At 45.4% G+C, this 25,515-nt stretch overlaps 1 protein-coding gene across 1 annotated transcript in view; it reads right to left on the bottom strand.

Annotated features, from left to right (window-relative positions):
* The window catches only part of LOC138248538 (lysosomal proton-coupled steroid conjugate and bile acid symporter SLC46A3-like), a 253,168-nt gene that overhangs the window by 67,464 nt on the left and 160,189 nt on the right, over window positions 1–25,515 (bottom strand). Inside the window, exon 5 of the mRNA XM_069202202.1 lies at window positions 22,848–23,004. Coding sequence (XP_069058303.1) covers window positions 22,848–23,004 — 157 coding nt within the window. The remainder of the gene's footprint in view (window positions 1–22,847; window positions 23,005–25,515) is intronic.

Raw genomic sequence — 25,515 nt, 5'->3', positions numbered from 1 at the left:
CTGGGCTATGACTCTGGCGGTGGTCTCCTGACCAGTGACGATACTTGGGCCCTCCTGGGCTATGACTCCGGCGGTGGTCTCCGGACCAGTGACGATACTTGGGCCCTCCTGGGCTATGACTCTGGCGGTGGCGGTGGTCTCCTGACCAGTGACAATACTTGGGCCCTCCTGGGCTATGACTCCGGCGGTGGTCTCCTGACCAGTGACAATACTTGGGCCCTCCTGGGCTATGACTCTGGCGGTGGTCTCCTGACCAGTGACGATACTTGGGCCCTCCTGGGCTATGACTCTGGGAGTGGCGGTGGACTCCTGACCAGTGACGATACTAGGGCCCTCCTGGGCTATGACTCCGGTGGTGGTCTCCTTACCAGTGACGATACTTGGGCCCTCCTGGGCTATGACTCTGGCGGTGGCAGTGGTCTCCTGACCAGTGATGATACTTGGGCCCTCCTGGGCTATGACTCTGGCGGTGGCGGTGGTCTCCTGACCAGTGACGATACTTGGGCCCTCCTGGGCTATGACTCTGGCGGTGGTCTCCTGACCAGTGACGATACTTGGGCCCTCCTGGGCTATGACTCTGGCGGTGGCCTCCTGACCAGTGACGATACTTGGGCCCTCCTGGGCTATGACTCCGGCGGTGGTCTCCTGACCAGTGACAATACTTGGGCCCTCCTGGGCTATGACTCTGGCGGTGGGGGTGGTCTCCTGACCAGTGACGATACTTGGGCCCTCCTGGGCTATGACTCCGGCGGTGGTCTCCTGACCAGTGACGATACTTGGGCCCTCCTGGGCTATGACTCTGGCGGTGGTCTCCTGACCAGTGACGATACTTGGGCCCTCCTGGGCTATGACTCTGGGAGTGGCGGTGGACTCCTGACCAGTGACGATACTAGGGCCCTCCTGGGCTATGACTCCGGTGGTGGTCTCCTGACCAGTGACGATACTTGGGCCCTCCTGGGCTATGACTCTGGCGGTGGCGGTGGTCTCCTGACCAGTGACGATACTTGGGCCCTCCTGGGCTATGACTCCGGCAGTGGTCTCCGGACCAGTGACGATACTTGGGCCCTCCTGGGCTATGACTCTGGCGGTGGCGGTGGTCTCCTGACCAGTGACGATACTTGGGCCCTCCTGGGCTATGACTCCGGCGGTGGTCTCCTGACCAGTGACGATACTTGGGCCCTCCTGGGCTATGACTCTGGCGGTGGCGGTGGTCTCCGGACCAGTGACGATACTTGGGCCCTCCTGGGCTATGACTCCGGCGGTGGTCTTCGGACAACAAAGTCAAACACTGTCAAACACAAGAAAGTGGGACAGTGGGAGGACAATCAGGGTGGTCTCATTTCCTGGCCATCTTGCTCTGTTCTGTTCCTGGATCTCAGGGCACGCTTGCGTGGTGGTTGTCCGTCTGCAGGGGGTGGGGTGCTGGTGTGGTGGACCTGTGGCGGGGCGTCCTGTCCACTAGCGCCGGCGGAGGTGGTGGGCAGTTCTTCATCCTGGCTAGTGTCAGGGGCCCCTTGGAGTGCCACAGTGTCCCTCAAGGTCTGCTATATGTCCTTCAAGACCCCTACGATGGTGCCCAAAGCGGAGCTGATGGTCCTGAGCTCCTCCCTGAACCCCAAATACTGGTCCTCCTGCAGGCGCTGGGTCTCCTGAAACTTGACCAGGATCGTCGCCATCGTCTCCTGGGAGTGGTGGTATGCTCCCATGATGGAGGAGAGGGCCTCGTGGAGAGTGGGTTCCCTTGGCCTGTCCGCCCCCTGTCACACAGCAGCCCTCCCAGTTCCCCTGTGTTCCTGTGCCTCCGTCCCCTGGACCGTTGTTGGGGTGGTGGGTTTTCCTGGGTTCCCTGTAGTGGTGGACACACCGCTGATTGACCTGTCCTGGGTACGGAGGTTTGGGCCCGCTGGGTGGGTGCTGTGCTGCTGTTACCAGACGGTGGAAGGTCAGTGTTGGGATGTGCCTGTGCAAGGGGAACCGACTGTCCCGAGGCCCATGATGGTCCGGGCTGGTCATCAGGATCCAGTAGGGCAGAGCTGCTATTGTCACTGTGGGCCTCTTCTGTGGGTGGAGTGGAGTTGTCTGGACCCTCCGGGTGGTGACGGTCCATCGTGATCCTGCAGGGGCATAAGGGCATGATTATTGCATGTGTGTGTGTCATGGTGTGCAATTGGTGGCTCACTGTGTACCCCAGTGCAAGCATTCCTGTATGGGGGTTTGTGTGATGATGGTTGGGGGGGTGTTCTGGGTATGTGCAGTGAGCATGCTTTAGTGATGGGTGTCCATGCTTAGTTGTGTCATGCAGGGCTTGGTGTTGGTATGGGTGGTTTATGTTATGCATACATTAGTGAAGATTTGGAGTGATAGGGGAGGGGCTGGGGGTGGGGGTGTGTGATAGCATGCAGGTAGGGTGGGGGATATGATAGTTAAGATTTGACTTACCTGTGTCCATTCCTCCACTGACTCCTCCGAGGCCCTCTGGATGCATGATGGTCAAGACTTGCTCCTCCCATGTTGTTAGTTGTGGGGGAGGAGGTGGGGGTCCGCCGCCAGTCCGCTGAACCGCAATGTTGTGCCTGGAGACCACGGAACGCACCTTCCCCCGTAGGTCGTTCCACCGCTTCCTGATGTCCTCCCTATTTCTTGGATGCTGTCCCACCGCGTTGACCCTGTCGACTATTCTGCGCCATAACTCCATCTTCCTGGCTATGGATGTGTGCTGCACCTGTGAGCCAAATAGCTGTGGCTCTACCCGTAGGATTTCCTCCACCATGACCCGGAGCTCCTTCTCGGAAAAGCGGGGGTGTCTTTGGCGTGACATGGGGTGGTGTGGGTGATGTGTGGGGTGGTGTATGTGTTGATGAGTGTGGTGATGTGTGGTGTTTTGTGCGTGGAAGTAGTGTGGTTGATGGTGTTGTGTGCCTCCGTGTGGTGGGATTGTCTAATCTGTGCTATCTCTCTGGCCTTCGTCTCAGATTTTTGGTCGTAGGGGTTTGTGGGTGATGTGGGTGTGTGTTTTATATTGTATTGGGTGTGTGGGAGTGGTGTTTGTATGTGTATCAGGTGTGTATATTTGGGATTGTCCAATGTGGCGGTGTTTTGGAGATATGTGTGTATTTTGAGCTCAGCTTTGTGTACCGCCAATGGAATACCGTGGTTGAAAGACCGCCGCGTGGATTCGTGTGTCGTAATAGCATGGGCGTGTTTCTGTTGGCGTGGAGGTGGAGGTTTTGTTATCGCCAGTTTATCACTGACCTTTGGTGTGGCGGACTTGTGTGGGTGTCTGAATTTCGGCCGATTCCAAGATGTGGGTCATAATAGCTGTGGTGAAATTCCGCGGCCGCAGCGGTGTATTGGCGGTCTTCTGCACGGCGGTAAGCGGCTTTTACCGCCAATGTTGTAATGACCCCCTATGTCATTATCCTTAGCTACTCTACTCAAATATCTAATAATAGGAACAAACGAAAACACAAAGTCATGATTAGAGTAGAAACATTGAATATACTCCTGGTTATAGAACCTTGTTAGTAACAGACTACAACTTATTCCATATGTTAACGGTAAGGTATGATAAGTGACTCCTTCCTCGACCGATGAAGGAATCTACGTACACACAAGAAAACCCTTCGCATCCATCGCCTCAACATACTCACTCAACAAGCAATAGAAAATATTAGAAGAAAGTTCTCACTGTGCATTAGTATAATCATGCAAATACTTCTCATCTAACATAAACCTCTCTAAAGCCCTGAGTGTAGTTGTCTCAAAAGCAGAAGTATGGTTGGTTCCTTTCGTATCAAGAACAGACATACCCACAATCAATACTATAAACAAAAACTGACACTTAATTGCCAAACCAATGCTCATATATTTACAGCGCCTAGCATCTCTAACATGCTTATCAAAATCAGCCATGATCTGTAAAGAATCAGAAAGCATAAGTATCTTAGGAAAAACTTGCAGCAAAAATCAAAACTCAAAAATAAACAATTCTTCTTTCATCAGTTTAGTTTCACTTTTAGGAACCCTTCTTCCTTGTCAAGATCAGTTAGTAGCCTGTCAAACTCAGGTTTCAAAAGTCAACTCTGGTTATCAACATCTTTTCCCGTTACTTTCAACAGTCTCCTTCTCAAAAATATTTCTCAGATTGTTTCAACAGTTCAGTTCATCAATCTTCTTCATGTTTCCTCAAAATACTGACTTGGAACTTTCCTATCAAAACAAAAAGACATAAACCCTTGCTGCCATTTGTTTGTAGTTGCATATGCCCATTCAGCACCTGCGTATCTTCGACTTGCTATTCTCTTCCTTTTCAACTTTCGATCGCCATTCAACTCTCCCTCACTTAATTCTTCTTTTCTCGTATTATTTACTTCTTCCACTATGGTTGGTTTGACAACCACCACTTTCCTTTTCTCCACTTGCAATTTTGGCCACTTATCTCCTTTCAGTGAGCCTTCTGTCAATATTCTCTTCAGGATTGAACTCAAACCCTTTTCTTTCTCTGTGGTGTTTTCTCTTGACAGACCTGCAACCGGTTCAGGAGGAGTCAGATCACTTTGACTTTGATCCACCTTGGCTCCTTCCCCTTCTGGGTCTGGCAATTGCTCTGTTTGTCTCTTAGAATCATCTACTTCTTGGAGAGCCCACTCTGTATTAGGCTCTCCTGCTGCTTCAGTTGAGATAGCTTCTCCAGCACCCTCCTGAAGGTCTCCACCCTCATCTCTCACTGGAGTAACTAAACCGTCCTCCACAAGTTCAGGTTCAGTCTCAGTTCCTCCTTGTTTCTTTTCCGGCGCTGTAATTTGTCTCACTGTTGTTGGTACTCTCGACAACGCTTCTTCATGATCTAGTGGACATGCCACTTTCTTTGTGTGACTCACGTGAATCCAGTTCGGGATCCCAGCACACTTCACAGCTGTCGTAGTCGTTAGGACCACCTGGTACGGTCCCCTCCAATGAGGCTCCAAACACGTCCTTCTCACATGCTTTCGGTAACAACCCAGTCTCCGGCTCTCAGGTTGTGCCCTGGGTCATGGATCAGTGGCAGTGTGGTGACCTCCACCTGCTGAGAGAAAGAGCGGACTACATCAGCCAGACCCTTGCAATAATCCAGCACCATATCATCTGTAATTTTGACAAGTGCATTTGCTGGTACTGCTGGCAATCTCATTGCTCTTCCCATGAGAATCTCATGGGGCGACAATCCTGTCTTCCTGGGAGGTGTATTTCTTATTGACATCTACACCAAGGGCAATGCATCGGGCCGTTTCATATAAGTGGCTGCACACATTTTGGCAATTCATGACTTCAAAGTACCATTCATCACCTCCACTAGTCCTAATGCTTCAGGGCGGTAACTATAATGCAACTTCTGCTCAATGTTCAGTGCTGCACACAATAGTTTAATCACCTCGTTATTAAAGTGACTTCCCCCATCTGATTCTAAAGAGATCAGAAATCCAAAGCGCTGTATCAGTTCCCCAAGCAGCAGTTTCGCTACTGTGAGACTATAATTTCTCCGTATAGGGTATGCTTCAATCCAGAGACTAAAGATACAAACAATCACCAACACATACCTCAAACCTCCACACACAGGCATTTCAATAAAATCCAATTGAATTCTGCTGAATGGACCTCCTGCTCTTCCAATGTGGCTCAAATTAACCACTGTCCCTTTCCCTGCATTTAATTGCTGACAAATGACAAAGCGCTGGCAAACTGCTTCAGCTGCTTGTCTAAACTTGGGGTTAAATCAATCAATTTTGAACAGACGAACCATGGCATCCCTCCCAATGTGTACCTGACCATGATAGTACATCACCATCTGGGATAACAGGCTATTTGGTAAAACCAATTGACCCTCCTCAGAAGCCCACAATTCATCTTGTCTTTGAACACATTTCATTTTACTCCATGAACGTTTCTCCTCTTTGTCGACATTACTCTGCAAAGATTTTAACTCTTCCAAAGTATCAATCACTTTTAATGCATAACTCGTACATGTTCTTCAGGTAACAATTCCCACTTGTCTTTGAACGATATACAGTTCAATGCGCAAAACCTTGCAACTTGATCCGCAAATCCATTCCCCAAGGACACGTAGTCCTGTGATTTTAGATGTGCACTGCATTTCACCACGGCAATTTCTTCAGGCAGTTGAATTACATATAACAGCTCATTTATTCTCTCACCATTTCTCACTGGTGATCCAGTAGAGGTCAGAAAACCTTGCTGCGACCACAATTGACCAAAATCATGACATATTCTGAATCCATATTGACTATCCGTGTAGATAGTGACTCTCAATCGAGCAGAAACATGGCACGCCCTAGTAAGAGCGACCAATTCTGCTATCTGGGCAGAATACACTCCTCAAAGCCAGGAAGCGTCTAAGGTACCTGTAATTGTGCACACAGCATATCCTGCTCTCAATGTCCCTGTGTTGTCTCTCATACAAGAACCATCAACAAAAACAATTTGGTAATTTTCTTCCAATCAGGTCTTTCTAATGTCAGGTCTCAGTTTTGTGCACAACTCAGTTACTTCAAGACAATCATGATCCACATCTTCCTCTTTTTCAATTTCAGTAGTATCACTTGGAAGTAGAGTTTCTGGGTTCAGCACTGTACATCTTTTCAGTGTCACATTTGGTACTCCTAAAATACTCGTCTCAGACCTAGTTAGCCTAGCACCAGTCAAATATTGGGTTTTCGTCCTTGTCAGTAAAATTTCAATCGAGTTAGGGACCATTACAGTCAGGGGATATCCCATCACCACGCCTTCACACTGAGAAAGACTCTGACCAACTGCGGCAACTGCACGCAAACAATCTGGTAAGGCTACTGCAACTGGGTCCAAAGTAGCTGAAAAATATGCTACTGTGTGATGAACACCTCCATGGACCTGTGTCAAGACAGACAATGAACATGCATCACGCTCATGACAAAACAATGTGAAAGGCTTTGTGCAGTCAGGCATATCCAATGCTGGAGCTCTGCATAAATTCTCTCTCAACTCAGTGAACGCTCTCATTTCATCCTGATCTAGCACTATTGGATTGGTGACATCCTTATGAGTCAGCTTCTGCAATCATTTTGAAATCTCTGAAATATTCAGGATCCATTGGCGACAATAGCCCACCATTCCCAGAAACATCCTGACATCTCTTTGTGTAGTTTGGAGACTTATCTGCAGTATCGTTGTAATCCTCTCTCTGGATATTTTCCTCGACCCTTTCTCAATTTGGTGACCCAAATATTTCACTACCTTCTGACAGTACTGCAATTTCAGTGGCGATACTTTATGACCATACTTTCCAAGATGGTTCAACAGGGCAATCGAGTCATACTTACACTTGTCCCTTGTCTTGGACGCAATCAACAAGTCATCGATGTACTGTACCAAAGTCGATTGGAAAGGTAGCTGTAATGACTCCAAATTCGTTTTCAAGATCTGGTTGAACAAGGAAGGTGATTCTGTGTACCTTTGAGGGAGTCTACACCAGCAGTAGACTTTATCCAGAAATTTGAAACAAAAGAGAAATTGGCTATCCTCATGAAGAGGCACAGAAAAGAACGTGTGTGACAAATCAATTACCGTAAAGCACTCTGCATCACATGGAATCTGGACCATTATCACAAATGGATTGGGGACAACACTTGACCACAATCTCATTTATTTTTCTCAAAACCTGAACAATCCGTACCTTCCCACAGGCTTCTTTAAACCCATCATCAGACTGCTCAACACCTCTTTTAGAACTCCCTGCTTCACAAAATATGCAATTATCTGAGCCACCTTCATCAGGACATTTTGTGTCATGGTGTGCTGTGGAAGTTGAGGGAAAACTGCATTCGGCTTAAAGGTAACCTTGATTGGCTCCACTCCTTTAATTAGACCTACTTCCTTTCCTGTCAAATCCCACACGTTCTCTTGTATTCTTCCCTGCAAATCAGAATGAAGCTTTTTCACTGTGAACATCAGGAAAAACTCAATCAAAGGGTACTCCTCGTTTGTAGTTTCACACTGTTTCTGGGGCTTGGTCTTCCTCATCATCACTATGTGTCTGAATCTCAATTCCATCTTTTGAACAAGTAATCAAAAACTTTGGGGGTCATTAGGACCCCGGCGGACAGCGGTAAAATGGAGAACAGTACTGCCAACAGGCTGGCAAAACTTTTGCCCATATTATGACATTGGTGGTTTGGGTAAAACCAAACCGCCAATGTACCACACCGTCCGCCACAGCAGCCGTCACTAGCCCGCCTGTGGGATTATGACCCCGCCTACCAACATGGTTTTCATTGCAACCGTATCGCCACAAAAACCATGGCGGTAGGCACTATCAGTGACAGGGAATTCCTTCCCTGTCACTGACGGGGTCTTCCCCACCTTTACTCCCCTCCCCTGGTTTCCTTCCCACCCCCTCTCCATATCCAGACCCCTCCTTCATTCATTCACCTTCTTTCACACAGGCACACATCCATTCACACAATCATTCTCACAATCAAGCATGCATGCAGGCATCCATTGACACACACATCCACACACACATACATACAGGCACACACGCATACACACAACACAACAGACACACACTCCCACATCCATACATGCACAAACACACAACACACACCCGCATTCACGCACGCGCAGATATACACACACACCCCCACACACAACACCCCCCACCCGCTTCCCCTGTCAGAGCACCTGACTTACCTTATGCGAGGGGGTCCTCTGGCAGGAGACGAGAGGGGGCGCTGCTGCCAGCAGCAGCGTCTACCAGCAGAACACTGCCAGGCTGTATCATGTGTCATGATACGGTCTACAGCGGTCTACTGGTGTGGCGCTGCTGCTGGCAGCAGCGCCACCTTACTGCCATCTGCCAGCATGGCCACAGCCGGATTGCCGCCATCCTTCTGGCGGGAATTCTGCTGTGGTCATAATAAGCTGACGGCTGGTAGCCGCAGCAACAGTCTTTTGCCGGCTGTCGCTGTGGCGGTAGGCGGTATATACCACCATTGTTATAATGAGGGCCTTTGTCTTACACAACAAGTCCCTCCCAGGTAGGAACACTGGACTTGAATCGCAGACTACAAATTTATGCAGTCCCTAGAAATTACCAATCTCGACTTGCACTGGATCTGTGATCGGGTTTTGCAGTTACTGATTCGCTACCCCACAACTTGAATTGTTCTTCCTGAAAGGGGCAAATTCAGAACCTCTGCGCTTCTCACTGTAGAGCGTGTAGCTCCTGTGTCCGCCAAGAATGAAACTCTGTGACCCATTACCTTTCCCCTCACATAGGGTCCCCTCTCATCTACTTCTAAAGAAGTTGCAAGCACACATGGCTCCTCATCTGAACTGTCACCCATCCATTCACCATTTATTTCATTCTCACAGTGTAACGGGAATTGATGGACTGTGTTACTATTTCTGTCTTGTCTCTGACCTGTGACCTGTTGAGAAAGCATTATCTGTTGCTGCTCTATCAGGGCTTGAGGTATCTGCATTTGCTATCTAGGTACCATTGGGACCTGCTGCTGCATCGGCTGCAACTGTGACACTTGTGCACGGGGCATTTGCACCTGCTGCATGGACTGGAAGTTTTGCGTTTGATTCACATTATTCTGGAAATTTGGATTAGGACCCCTTAATCTGGGTCCTCTCACATTCTGAAATGTATTGATGTCATTCCCTTGCTGAATAACACTTTCCTGCACCATCATCGGACACTCCAGCTTCCAGTGTCCCACGGCTCCGCAAATGTGACACAGCAACAGCTTCTTCGTCCCTTGCACATCATTCTGAACCACTACAGTATTCAAATCTGTACCACTATTCACATTGCCTCCACGACCCCTACCTCTCATCTGTGACTCCTTGAACGCCTTCAACAATCTCTCTTAGTACGCATGTATTGACTCTTTTGCTTCCTGCACTGTCCTATCAATCCTCTGCCAATCAATATTTTTGGGCGAAATCCTTGTTTTCAGGAACTCAATCACCTTATAGTAATATTTCATTACTTCAGGAGACGGTGCACCTGTATTATTATCTCTCTCCGGTTCACTTGTTGGCCAATCTACAGTCCTCTTACACTCGACCCATAAGCCAGATGGAACCACTATCTTCAGTAAGGTGTTCAGGCCTTCCCACAAACACTTCGCGAGCTTCACAAATCTGTCTGTCTGCTGATAGCACTCTACTGGCTTTTCCCTCAATTTTGGATAATCATTTGTGAATGATAAAATATCACTCCTACTCCAAGGAACTTAAACAAAATTTCCCCCTGGGATTTTCCTCATTGGTAAAATCTTCACCAGATCCTTGTCCTGTTGTACATTCTCGGTCACTTCTCCTCTTGTCTCTTTTCTTTACCCATCTGCCTTGCCACTTCTCTAAAGCTCCCCAAACCTCAGCACTCTGCAATAATTCTTTAAGATGCGCCTTCATTCCGGCTGACCTCGTGTGTTCAAAATCCTTTGCCTTGAAATCTAATCTGTAACTTCTCTTCAAATGCTTTGTTTTCTCGATTTCTATGCCATGTTTCTCTGCCAAATCTACTAATCTCTGATGCACCTTGCTCACCTCCTTGTAATCCTTGGGCATAAGTATCTCAACTCTACTTCTGTGTAGGACCGTAATCTATTCACCCCCATTGTTCCCTCAACTAATTCACCTGCTTCCATGCTTAGCCTGACACAATTTATTTGCTCTTCTCCCTTAGAAGCATTCTGTGGGGTATTCAGCTTGTCTAACCATAACTGCTGAGCTGTCAATCCCTGCAAAGAAATGCTACTCGCTTGTACCGGTGGCACCTGCTGTACCACTGCACTCAGAGTCTGTGGTGTCAATAGTTTCAGTCTCTGACCTGCATTTGATCCATTCACAGCATCTTGAAGTGCAACAAGTGGACTGAGATCCACTCGTAGTCTGTGGTGTAAATAGTTTTAGGCTCTGACCTGCATTTGATCCATTCACAGCATCTGGAAGTTCAACAAGTGGACTGGGATTTACCAATGATCTCGATCCATCAAAAGTCTGACCCACGGAAGAGACTACCTGAATTTGTTCATTTGGTCCCCTCCTCATTAGACTCTGAGACATTGCTCCCTGTTCACTCACAATCGGATTCTTTTGCACAAATAATGGTACCGCTGGACAAACAGTAATCCTCAGTAATATTGCAAGTAGGGCTGCTCTGGTACCTGTACTCTGTGGGAGAGTAACCCCCATATTCTGATTCATTACCAGAGTCAAGTCTGACTGTGTCCCTGTCATTGGTGTATATCTGAGCATTACCTGCGGCTGCACTTGGGGCAACAAAATCGGAGTTGACTAGGACTAACATTGGTCTCGGAACCACTTGCTCCGTAGGCACCACTAAGTTCAAGTCGTCTCTAGAATAGGCACATCAGGATAAATTCTCTGTGTCGGTGGTGGCTGCATCTGCGCTTGATCAACAGGAGTAGTCAACACATTAGGACTAATTTGCACCACACCCTGTGTCAGGTTAGCATTAACCTGTACCGAACTCACAGTCCCTGCTACCTGTGCCGGGGCTATCGGATCAGCGCTAGTACTCGGACCACTCTCATGCACTGCATACAGTGGTGGTCGGTCTCTCAGTATTTGTGTAACATGATCTTCAGCATCTGATTCCTCCTCTACTATGGAAGACCTTTTAGCTTCCTTACTCTCAGCCGGACTTCTATTAGTCTTTCTAGTCACTTTCTTTCCTTCAGTCTCATCCTCCTATGCAAGTGCTGGAAACAACTTAACTTCCTGCAAAGTCACTGATCTCCATTTCCTCTGCTCCCAATCCCATCTCGCTTCCGCTAAAGACTTTTTTACTCTCATTCTTTTCCCAAATTTCAATTGTTGTTGCTGTCTACCTACCAACTCCCAAACTACTAATGCCTCAAACTGTGCTGGTCTCAGAAGGGGCTTCGATTCATATAGCGCCATCCGCAATTGCTCTAAAATTCTCAAATTGAACGTCCCATTCTTGGGAAACGCTAAGCTCCCATTTTTCTCTGTCAACTTATACCATTGCTTTAACCAAAGGCATGGTGCGGCACCTCTCTCTTCTATTACAATGTAAGCCTGTGTGCCCTCCAACGGAGTAGGCTCCCCTACACTTGCTCTAATGTATGTATCTCCCTTTAAGGCACCCTTCAATGCTTTGAAAAACTTCATCTTTTTTTTTAATACTTTTGTTTATTCAAATCGAATCAGGAAATGACTTTTGACCCTAAGATTCCTTTTACCCACGTTTCTCAACCAATTGCCTCTCAAGGACGGCTGCCAATCCGTGTGTGACCCTTCTCAGTAACTAACCTATCCCAGCGCAGCTCCAATGACGTCACACTCACACGTACTGCGGCTGACAAAGTCTTGAGGCTCGTCCTCCTAAACTTCAATTCACACAAAACGAATGCAAAATATTGCGAGCACTAATCAAAAACCAAAAAGCAAAAAACAAAAAACATTTCTGCTGGTTTACTACAGGAAATGTAACACAATCATTTCAGAATCCTTACAGATTTTCACTGATGGCTCTATCATGTATAGAGATATTCCTCTTTCTCGGTCTCCCAGATTCGCAGGCAAAATTCAACCTGCAAATTTTACTCTCAACTGATCAATGGGTCTGTCCTGGTGCACAAAGGACTCGCCAAATCTCAGTTGAAATTTTCTCTCGCCCATTTAACTCACACACTGACTTGTTCACCACGCCCGACCAACCTACTAAACCAGACAGATTACAACATATAACCAAGTGTCTCATACAGTTTCAATATACTTATGAGTCTTAGACCAGGCAGGGTCCGAACATCAGCAACCACGTGGACAATTTTTGAGCACAAAACGCCACACTCATGTGAAGTTCGACGACTTCCTTACTCTCACACTGCAGAGTACGCACACTCCTACTAAAACTTCATTTGGAGTACGCAAACTCACTAAAGTCTCCCATACGTCACAATTCACCTGCGATTTTGCATAAGCTGTGCAAGCACAACCTATCTCTCTCACTCTATCACTAGAACACCAAGAACATACCCAACACCACTAGCAGGATCCAGGATCTGGGAAAGTCATTTCTGGGCTTAAGGGAACATCATTTTCTCTACAAATGTAATCTTGGAAAACAAAATCCAAGTCTCAGTAATACTGAATCTTCAAGAGGACCCACTTCAAATTACTACCATAACTGTAACACCTATCACTTTGCTCCCAAAGAGACAAACCATCAGTCTGCTACCATAACTGGTAGCACATCGGACCTTAATAAATAAACTTACAAGGGGACACGTATAGGTCGATTAACCTTTTGACTCGTTTAAGATGTTCTTACCATAGCTCCAGAACAGAAACAATAATCAATACACAATAATAAATAATCATTAGTCAAATCAATAATCAATGGAGTCAGTAATTATCACACACGATGACCTTTCAGCCATGAATAACCACACCTTTAGTAAGGTTTAGTAAGTTTATTTCTCTTATATTAACAATGCTAAAGTCATGTAGATTAATCTCAAAATCATATGAAACACATATAAAACAATACTGGTTGACCAAAACGATGGAAGGAATGCAATCTAATCAAGGCTTGACTCACAACACATTCTAAGGCAACAGTGCAGATCAACAGCAAAGTCAGCTGGAATAAAGATATATGATACATAGAATTCAGCAAGATAGTTAGTTAAACATTTGTCCCTGCAATTTGTCAGTCGTCATGTGAATAGCCTCAACTAACCCAGATTAGCATCAGCATGCTGGACTTCATGCAAAACAATTTAGAATGCAAATTTAGGAAAACATCTAGCTAGGGAAACTATCAAGACAGCGCAGTTGGTACCTAGAAAGGAAAGGCATACAAATGCATTACAGTCACATTGTCATATCTACCTATCCACAGTATGGGCCAGCAAACAGAAGCAGTCTTCATCCTCAGGTCATCAATCGATCAGCAAAACATCAGGCTCTTTGTCAGAGAGTATGAGCCCAATTACAGAATCTCTAATCTCTTCTTCTCCCAAAGACACTGTAAATCTCTGGTCTCATCGTCTGGAAAAATCTCACTCTCATCTGAATAATTTTCCTCTGTGCCGGTGTTATATCAAAGCCACCTAATCTACCCCCTAATTCCCTATTGGTCAGTTAATCGTACATTTATACACTACCCAATAATATTTCTATACCAAATCTATTAATTCTAATATTTCACTCTTCACACAAAGTTGACTGGATCACTTTACAATGTCCTCATCATCCGGCTCGTCAGGTAACAAATTTGTTGCATCTTTGTCTCCAGTCAGTGTCTTCGTTGTCCGCGTCCTGGGAAAGTACATCTCACACACATTACACACAACTTGTTACATTTCTAGGAACATAATCTCCTGCTAGTTGGTTCTCATGGAAAGCTTCTGCTAGGCACTTTTAACAAGACAATGGACATTTCACAGTTTAGTTCACTCTGTTAGCAAATTTCATTAACTGCTAAGAAATATAGCTTCTGCATGAGGCCTGGCAAAACTAGGCCAAGACACTTGCTAAGTTAAGGCCTACAATTAATAGCTAGAACATACTTCATAACCCTTAATATGACATATTACTACATTAATCTAATACATGTTCAATATTTCATAAGTATTATTCATAAATTAGTACATTTCATGAACACTGGTGGGCATTATCCAAGGTCACATCTTCCAAACGTGTGCATTATTTCTCTACGTTATTCATTTTCTACATAATTCATTATTCAAATATATAAACACTCATTAATAGATGTCTAATTAAGACACCTGCTTCAGCAGTACACATGTCAGTTTCGCCGGGCGTAAGACGGACGGTCAAACTGACATGCACATTTTTCAGTGCACTCACTCCACTTTTCCTTCTCCCTCCAATGGCCCCGCCCCTCCCTGCACATGCTGGCTCAGCCAGTAGCTGAAAAATAAAACAATAATTAAATATAATTTTATTTTTTAGCTTTGGCTCTGAGCCAGTGGGGTGATGCTCCTTCGCCATAGCAGAGGAGCTGCCCCTGCTAAAGAGCACCACTTCTTTGCGATACAGTACACCATCTAAAAGAGTGTAGTACCAGTTTGAACTGAAGAGTAACTGTAGTGAACAAGATAGTCTTTAAGCATCTCCTTCATACTGCATTCCATCTTCCAAACTGAAGGAAAGACAAAAGGTTCTACCACTCTGAGGGGAATTTAGACAGCAACAGAATTAATACATTTTAAAGTCTGTGGTTGGGAGCAATAATCATTGCCTCTGTGTCTTCAATAGCGTCCAAAGCGCCTGTCACAATAGTGGGGGAGATTTCACATTCTAAGTCCATAGGTTCAATTATGTCAAGTTCAGAGCCTGTCTTCAATCATTTGTGACACATGAGTATTGATTCACAAAATCAGTCTGCCATTTCATAATGTCCTGTAAGTGGCCCAAACCAGTAAAAATCCATAGGTCCAAATGCGGAATGAGCCCAGAAAGTACTGCTTGTCATTTCTGTGGTGAAATCAGCCACTAGAGATTGGTCCACCCACATATGAACTCAGCAGGCTGACCATTATATTGGCAGTAAATATACTCCTTCTGAGTTGCGATGAAATATGCTTGCCACCAATATGTAAATCGGGCTGTAAATTCATAGTCTGCTTTTCACATCAAACAGAGAATCCTAAGCTATATTTGCTGTCTCAGGTCGTGTGTGTATCTTCCTCCTAGCATGCAACAAGTGGCCAATATTTTTTAGGGCTTCGGCTCTCTCCATTCCAAAGGTTTGTATCCTATGTGACTGGGACAGCAGCTCAGAAAACTATTTTAAATTGCAGTGAGGAATCTGCTCAATGTCTAAACAATTAAGAACATCTGGGAGTTCTATAACAAAGTGAATTTTATATGTTAAATGGAAGGTGCAACACAGTCAAAAGAACCATCAGCAGGCTGGTATCTGACTAGAGGGGGGAAGATGAGATTAATGTAGGCATGTTGCCCCTCTCATGGTCTCCCAATCACTTTAATTTCAGATCTCTTCCTTAACAGAGTGAGAACAAGAATAAAGTAAACCTACCCACAGCTATCACAAAATAGGCAAATGTACCAGGGGGCAGATTTAATGCTCACTGGGTTGGGCTGTAGAGCAGTGTCCTCAGCTTGGTCAGTTGGGTCAATGGTAAATCATTTAGGGCCAGATGTACCAAAGAATTTTACCCATTCTGTGTCTATGGGAAAAAGCTTTCGTACATATGGCCCTTAGTTACTTGTCATGTATGGTTTTAAATATCGTGACACAGCAGTTGATGAAAACGTGGTGGGCAGAAGAATGTACGAATGCAATAAACAGTGTTCCAATATGTTCAGAGAGATGAGACAGGGATGTGGAAGACTAGAGCAAATTCAACATGTAATGTTTCAGTTGTAATATAATGGACAACCATGCTTCCCATATGATCAAGTTTTCTGTGCTGAAGCAATAATACAAGTCAATGATGGAGTATTAAAGATTCCCTGTAAGAGACCATACAGGTAAATCTTCCACCTTTCAGCTGACACAAAATAAGGTGAAACACAATGACATCATAGTTATTTCCAATGTTTAGTGGATCTTACCTTACCACAACCATAGGCTATGCAATGGGGTCCAATCAAAACAGATACACCTATAATGGGCCTCTGATAAATCTTGGGTAGGGCTTGATGAGTTGAGATTATACAATTGCTGCCTCCACAAGACAATCTATGCGCTTGAGAAAGGGCCCCTTCAGCTATTCCATAGCAAAATGGCGTTTCACCAGTAGTAACTGAATGGCTGTCAGTCACCTAACTTGTTTCAGTACAACAGCCACAAACCTCATAAGGATCACCAGAGGAGAATGTTCAATATGAGTTTCGACAGTTTTGGAGATTGTGTTGAACATGTCAAAAACTACCACCCTCCGAAACTCCAGGTTCCTGTGGTAGTGCCATGCCAGGCGAATGAAATCACCATGTGTGCAAGGACTTGTCACATTCTGACCCCCTCTTATCATTCTTGTTGGATTGAACAGGAGTTCGACTTCGATTCTTCTATGTCCTGGTCTATCCGAGATAGGGGCGAGCCTTTCTGGTAGCCACTGTGCTGCTGACAGTGAGAATGCCAGGACAGACTGTGCGTTTCAGGAGTCCCGCAGAGGAAAAACCATGAAGTGTAAAAACCTCCACCTCACAAGAACTCCAAAGGATGGAAGGAAGGATTCAGGGAAATTGCCAGGAACGGAAGACAAGGAAAAGATGCAGAGCCAGGAACCAAGCCAGAATTGCAAACAGAGACTGCCAACAGGAACCACAAACAGAATCGGCAAAATGAGCGAGGGCACACCACCAAGCAAGGAGTGTTGTAACACAAGGAAAAATAATAAACTGGCCCCTTATATACCAAAAAAGCAGGAAGTGGCAAAACAGAAAATAGAAATATCGCCATCTTGGATAGGGAAGTGCTTAATAATAGAAAACAGAGAAGACGCCATATTCGATTGGGAAAAACAAAACCACCCCTGAGCATGGTGGGAAACATGCAAAGGCACCTGGGAAGTAGAAAGGAACAGAACATGGCCCCAGGTATAAGGACTAAAAAAACTTGAAAGATATGGCCCCTGGGATCTCAACAGGGAAGGAGGCACCATGGCAGTGAACTTCTGTCACCGCTGGGTACTCAGCTACCCGCGATGAGTTCCTATAAAATCGCAGGCCACCAAAAAGACTGCAGCGGGTCCGACACATTGAAAAACTAACCACGGATGCTGCCGTGGTTTGAGAATGGGAGACCGCGGTTCTGCGGCCAGCCCGCGGTGAAACAAGACTTCTGTTACAGGCTTGGTCAAATCTATGCAAATGGGTTTGGATGTAACACATCTTAATTAGAAACATAAAATGTTACAATTTATGTCTAGGATTAAACATTATCCAATCAGTTTAGGAAGAGCAGAACTGTCAAAATGTATCCATGATAGTTAGCCCTGGACTATTTTCCCATTCTATATATGTAGGAAGTTGGCTCTGTATACACTATCTCAAAGTGAGAGGTAGTGTGCACTGAGTCCAAGGGTTCCTCTTGGAGGTTGATAGTGGCAAAATTAGATAATAGTAATGCTCTATTTTGTGGTAGTGTGGTTGAGGAGTAGGCTTATCAGAGGGTAGTGTTAAGCATTTGTTGTATACACACAGGCAATAAATGAGAACACATACTCAAAAGACTTAACTCCACACCAACAGGTTTTTATATAGAAAAATATTATTTTCTTAATTTATTTTAGAACCACAAGATTCAGAATTCAAGTATGTACATAAATTGTAAGGTACGTGGCATAGGTAAATATAGAACTTTGAATGAAAACAGTAATGTACACAGTTTTGGCAAAAATAGCAATAAGCTATTTTAAAAGTAGACAGTGAAAAATTCAACAGTTCTTGGGGGAGGTAAGTACAAGTTAGTCTAGCAGGTAGGTAAAGCACTTACAAGTTCAGTCTCCAGGGCATAGGCAGCCCACCATTGGGGGTTCAAGGCAACTCCAAACACCCAGCAACACAGGGCCGGTCAGGTGCAGAGGTCAAAGTAGGGCCCAAATAACATAGGTGCCTATGGAGACTAGGGGTGCTCCGGTTCCAGTCTGATAGCAGGTAAGTACCTGCGTCCTTGGGGAGCAGACCAGCGGGGTTTTGTAGAGCACTGAGGGTGGTCCCAAACAGGCACACAAAATACACCCTCAGAGGCACAGGGGCGGCTAGGTGCAGTGTGCAAAGTAGGTGTTGGGTTTTAAATAGAAATCAATGGAGGGACCCGGGGGTCACTCTGACGATGCAGGCAGGGCACAGGGGGGGCTTCTCGGGCCAGCCACCGACTGGGCAAAGATGAAGGTCACCTGCTGGTCACTCCTGCACCAGTAGTTGGTTCCTCTCGGGCCTGGGGGCTGCGGGTGAAGTGCTTCTTCCAGGCATCGGGTTCTTTGTTACCGGGCAGTCGCGGTCAGGGGGAGCATCTGGATTCTCTCTGCCGGCCGTCACCATGGGGGTGCATGGAGTACGTCTCAGGGTGGCCACGTCGTGGGAGTAGCCTGGTGGTCGTCGCTGCAGTGTTGGTTTCTCTGGACACGAGCCAGGGGTGTCGGGGGCAGAGTGTTGGGGACTCACGCTTCAGGAGTGAGGCTTGAGTCCCTTTAAAGATGGTTTCTTCCTTGTTGTTTGGACAGAGCTGCTGTCCATGGGAGTTTCTTGGTCCTTTGGGTTGCAGGACAGTCCTCTTGAGTCGGCAGAGGTTGCTGGTCCCGCTCGATGCGTAGCTGTTGCAGGTTCTTTGAGTCTGGAGACAGGCCGGTAGGGCTGGGGTCAAGTCAGTTGTCGTCTCCGTCTTCTCTGCGGGCTTTCAGGTCAGCAGTCCTTCTTCTTGTTCAGGTCGTCAGGAAATCTGAAATCCTGGGTTCAGCGTCGCCCCTAAATACTGAATTTAGGGATGTGTTAAGGTCACAGGGCAGTAGCCAGTGGCTACTGTCCTTGAGGGTGGCTATACCCTCCTTGTGCTCCCGCCCTTTGGGGAGGGGAGCACATCCCTATCCCTATTGGGCGAGGATTTTCAAAGGAGGGGGTCACTTCAGCTCTGGTCATCTTAGGGGTGGACCTGGCAGAGGGGGTGACTCCTCCTTGTTTTTCTCATTATCTCCCCAGGCGTGCTGCCAAAAGTGGGGGCTGTGTCGGGTGGGCAGGCATCTCCACTAGCTGGAGTGCCCTGGGGCATTGTAACATGAAGCCTGAGCCTTTGAGGCTCACTGCTAGGTGTTACAGTTCCTGCAGGGGTGAGGTGTGAAGCACCTCCACCAAGTGCAGGCTTTGTTTCTGGCCCCATAGAGGACAAAGGCTCTCACCCCAGGAGGTCAGAAACTAGTCTCTCAGTGGCAGGCTGGCACAGACCAGTCAGTCTTGCACTGAAGGATTGGGTAAAATACAGGGGGCATCTCTAAGATGCATCAGTGTGGGTTTATTATTCTGAGAAGTTTGATACCAGAGTTCCCAGTATTCAGTGTGCCATTATGGAACTGTGGAGTTCGTTTTGACAGACTCCCAGACCATATACTTAATATGGCCACGCTGTACTTACAATGTCTAAGAATGGACTTAGACACTGTAGGGGCATATTGCTCATGCAGCTATGCCCTCACCTGTGGTATAGTGCACCCTGCCCAAGTCCTGGGCCTCAGAAGCAGGTTCTACAGCTGTTTTCTTTAAAGATGGGTGCATCGCCACTGCATGAGGAAAATCAGTGCATTGCTCCTCAGCAATGAAGCAGTGCCGATCCTTCAACACAATCTGCGAGGCTCGATGACGCAGCAACCCTGAACCTTCAACACTGTCTGTGATGCTCGACGATGACGCAGCACCGATCCTTCGACATCACCTGCGAGGTTCGTCTCCGATACATCGACCCGACTGCATGTAAAATATTGACACATTGTGTTCTCGATGTTGATGCTTTGCTCCATACCAGGTACTCTTCCAGCGGACCTGCGTGCGTTCTGTAGCTGGCCTGCCCTCCATCGTGGTCGGCCTGAACTTTGGATTTTCACCGGTCCCTTGCACCCTCAGTGACTTCTAAGCATTATTTTGAGTTTATTATTTAAACATTCATATCTCAACTTCTTCTGATTGGACCTTTGTTGTTTTGGTCTTTTTTTACTCAGATAAATATTCTCTATTTTTCTAAATTAGTGTGGAGTATTTTTGTGGTGTTTTTCACTGTGTTACTGTAGTTATGTGTTGCACAAATACTTTATACATTGCCTCTTCAGTTAAGCCTGACTGTTCTGTGCCAAAGGGTGAGCACAGGTTGATTTAGGTTGTGCATCTGACTTACCCTGACTAGTGCTGTGATCCCTTCATGGACAGGGTGCATACCATTGCCAAACAGAGACGCAATTTCCTACAAGCCCCTTCCCCTTCCTGATACATATCCAAGCCCCTTACTGATCTCTCACTGAATCAAAAAGCTCCTTTAGAACTGTACATCAGGAGTCTCTCTCTCTCTCTCCCTTCTCCAGTGTGTCCAACCCAGTTCACAGGAATGCAGCAATTCCTCTACTCCTCATGGCTTCACCATGCAGGCCTGGGTTTCCCAATACTGAATCTGGTGTCCTCTAGATAATGGACCATTGCAGGTGCAGTTACACTCGGTGTACATACATTGCACACACACTGTCCAGTACTGTTACTCCATGTTGTACACTACCCTACGTGCATATGCATGGAACACACACATTCTCTCTGTGGGCATTGCTCAGTGCTGTAGCCTTTCTGTATTGTTCCATGGTGTGCTGCATGCAAACACACACAGTGCTTGGAAACACATTCACCATGCACACACTGCACAACACTTCACCCTTCCTGTACTGTACTTCATGCTAGGACACATATACCCAGCACATGCTTTCACAGTGCACGCACTGCACAGCACTACATCTCTCATGGAATATATTCCTCTACAGTATACATACACTGAGTACACACACTCACCATGCAGTCACTACATAGCACTGTTCTATCCTAGGACTGTGCCCTCCTCCGGCACACGTACATCCAGCACACAGTCACACTCCTGCACTGAGCAGTGCTTTGCATCTAACATGTCTTCCAAGGCAAGTTACGCACACAGTATGGGAACTTTAAAAAGGCGAGTGAGTGCAGGCCTCACTCCAGTGACAGAGGTTAAAAAGGACCTGTTGGCATCTATTGACTGTATGCTGCCATCACTGCGCTTGTGCTGCTTAACTCTTGGTGAAGACAGTAGACTTTCATCACTATGAGGGTAACATTTTGGGCACCCCTCTCAGTCCAACAAGATTGGCCTATGCTATAGCACACACACATGATCTGATGATCTGTGTTTGCCTCTAACAGCAAAAACCAGCATCAGGGATCCAGACAACAGTGCAGTTGGGCAGTCTGGGAAGGGGTACACAGTCATAACCACGCAGAGGACTTTTTCGTCCAAACATAGGTAGGAGTAAAGTCTCCATCTTCCCACAAAACATTTGAGAAGGCAACTACTGGCGTTTTTTTAAATCAACTTAATATATAGCTCTGTGTATGTGGATATTGTTCACTGAGCACAATTCATAAACACTTTTAAACTTTCTATGTGATACTATTTTATTTTATTCTATACTTTATTTTTGATTTTTTTCTGTTGATAGGCTTATGAAAGTGCTGAGGAAGGTCACAGGATGTCTCTTGGTTGAAACATTTGTTTTTACTTTACGCAAATACCTCTATGAATCTATGAATTAACTGGGTATTGATTAGATTCAGTAAAAAGAAAAGTGAGTCATCCATGAAAAAAGCATGCCTCATTTGCCCAGTCTGAATAACAGTAAGGACACTGATGTGGACTCGTTCATTAGAAAATAATTAACGTTATGTTCTTGTGAACAGAAACATTTGGAATTCCTTTTCAAAAGTAAACTGACTTAATACATCTCATAACATTGTTCTTTCTAATATTGTATAGTTTTATGCCTCATACCTCTATGAAAAGAGAATTAGTTATAATAATAAACTATATACCATGCGAAATAAATACAACAGAAAAGTGCAATGGAAAGGAAAACTCAAGTATAGTTAGTTCCTTCTGAAAACACTGACACACATGATCATGAATGAGAATATAATATTTTGAAATGCATTCAGGACTTTACACATGAGGGGCAATACATTATCTTCACAGGCAATAGCGCACCACTGACTGAAAATATTTGTATGCATATTGAAAGCAAAGTTGTCAGTGTACTTACCACACCAGACTCATTGGAATCAGGACGAGTCCAGCCGCCAACAAGAAACTAAATCCTGGAAGCCACATAACTGTAGTTGCATAAACACAACTAAAAACAACACCTGAAACGGTTGCAGTTAAGCTCTCCAGGCAGGCAATACACCCAAACAAAGCTCCTATTAAAAGACAAATAAACGCATTCATTTTAAAAAATAGCCCAAGAATTTATGTATTTTACCTTTTTTACTATTAACCACTTGATTCGATGTTTGAGTTTAAGGGCAAACAATTTCATGCAAATACTCAACATTACAAATGCTTCCACCATAGTTATATAGACTTTCAGGAAAATTATACCATCAGAAACATTCATAAATGTACATTATTAAAAACAAATGGAGCTGTCGGTGTTGATGAAGCTTGTAGGGAATGCCCCCACGGTAAACATAGCCTAGTTACTATTTCAAATTGGTGTATGTGACTGTTTCATTTTGCTTAGCAAGCCAGAAATCGCCAGAGCAAATTTCCTTGAAACACAAATATGATTCCTATTCCCCATCCCGATCCGAGAAATTCTGTACAATTCAGAAAAAAACAGTAAATTAGTAATAGTATGTTGTTTCATTTACTATAAGGTGGGAACATTTCAATTGCTTTTTCTCCAGTAGTCGCAGGGAGAGATTTCCACTTCTTCAAATCTACCCAGAAATGTCAGGGCTTTAGGAAATATACAATAAAAATGATACATATTAACTGAATGTAGAAAACATAACTCACTTAAATTAGCAGTTTCTGACAAGAAATCAGATTAATGAGAAAAATACTTAGTGCTCGATATGAAAATGTTTAAACAGTAGACGTGTTCACAAAGGGAACATATCTACTATAAGGCCAGAGGAAGGCTTTTATTGATGCCTGACATATCTGTTCTGCTTTTGTCAAAGGGGGCCTTAACTGACAGGAAGGGGGGTATAGAGTAAATGTACTTGGGGCAAAAAAAAATTAGTAGCCGTTCAATTAAATTGACATTATTACATGTTAAAGCATGAATGTAGCTCGATATTGGCTTATGTTGACAATACCTGTTGGAAATGGCCCTGTCTGTAGAGCCGCCCCCAAACCTTTTGCCTTTTACCTTCCACTTTTTGCTGAATTCCTTTTTGTTGGCCTTAGAGTGCTCTCCCTAAAACATGGGTTATTGGTTTTATTACATATACCCCTAAGGTAGGCCCTAGGAAGCCCATAGGGTAAGGTAGGACATGCACCTTCAAGTTTTAAATGTCCTGGTAGGGAAAAATCCCATGTTTATATTTTCACTATTATGAGGCCTACTCGTCCCATAGGATAACATTGGGGATTCCTTATTGCATTTGATAAGCTGTAATTCCTAAACTAGACGAGGTAGATATTTCATGTTTGGTACCTATGTACTTGTAATGATAAACCCTCTTTAATGGTAAAGTCAAAATTATCATTACAAGTCTGAAAATGCCACTTTTAGAGAGTTGGCAGTTTCCTGCCCTTAGCCCTATGTGCCTGCAGCCTGTCTTAGGTCACATAACTGGGTATAACTGACAGGACTTTTTGAAGTCCTCCCAGACAGTCACACAATAGTGGGATTAGCAGAGCCTGAATAGGCCATTAACTAAGTATAGGGGGCAGAGCTGAGCACAGCCCCACTTGCTCCTGAATAGGCTGTGCCCCGTCTCATCACAAAGGGCCTAACTACCCCGTATTGTCACTGCAGCCAGCTTGGAGCCAGGGGAGGCAGGAAACTCTCAGAACTTCAAAGAACCTCTCCAGAAACTTCTCCCACCTTCTAAGAGCAGGGCACCAGGGTATAAAAATAGGGCTCTCCGACCCACACTTCAGTTCCCTATTGGACCTGCGGAAGGACCCTCAGAGGAATGCCTGCTACTCTGACCTGCTGTGCACTCCGCCAGACTGCTACCGTACCTGGAAGGACTGCTTTGCTACCTGTAGCCTGCTTAAAACCCTCAGAGACCAACCCTGCTGTTGAGCCTGGCATCTTCAACTGCACTCAGGACGTCCAGAAGTGACTCCAAGGGTTAATTTTCCGGCCCCCATTTCAGAGCCACAGGCACAAAACAGGATCCCATCATCTTGAACCTGCACGTGGACCAGGTCTGAGTGAGTCCTCAACCCACAAGAGGTCACCACCCACAAGAGTACACTCCTGGACCCTTCGTTGTGGTGCTGAGGTGCTATTTTGAACCTTGCATTTTAAAATTCATAACTCTGGTTCAACTGATTAGATTTTTTGTGATTTGGTGTCAAATGATTTATTAAAATGTACTCGGCTTGGGATTTTTCTTGTGTTGTGTTTTCACTTTATAACTCTTTGTGGTTTGCATAAATAATTGATATATTTCCTGTAAGTTACGTCTGACTGCTTTTGGTGCCAAGCTAACAGGGGTAAGCACAGATTAACTTAGTGACTTTTTGTGATTCTCCCTGCAAGGCATTGTGGCTTTTGCTTGACCACGGCTCACACCACAGTCAATTAACAACCTAATTTTTCACACCACTCGCATTAATGTCCTTGACATGCTGTGAGACTTCTCCTGGCAGGCAAGGATACTTGGCTGTTCCATGGAATACAGCAATTGATTTCATGATCATCCTTCATATAGTAGGGTCTGCTGCAAATAAAAGTGAACTATTCA

This window comes from Pleurodeles waltl, chromosome 8, assembly GCF_031143425.1.
Source record: "Pleurodeles waltl isolate 20211129_DDA chromosome 8, aPleWal1.hap1.20221129, whole genome shotgun sequence".
Taxonomy (NCBI): Eukaryota; Metazoa; Chordata; class Amphibia; order Caudata; family Salamandridae; genus Pleurodeles; species Pleurodeles waltl.
This window is presented reverse-complemented; position numbering and strand designations above follow the sequence as displayed.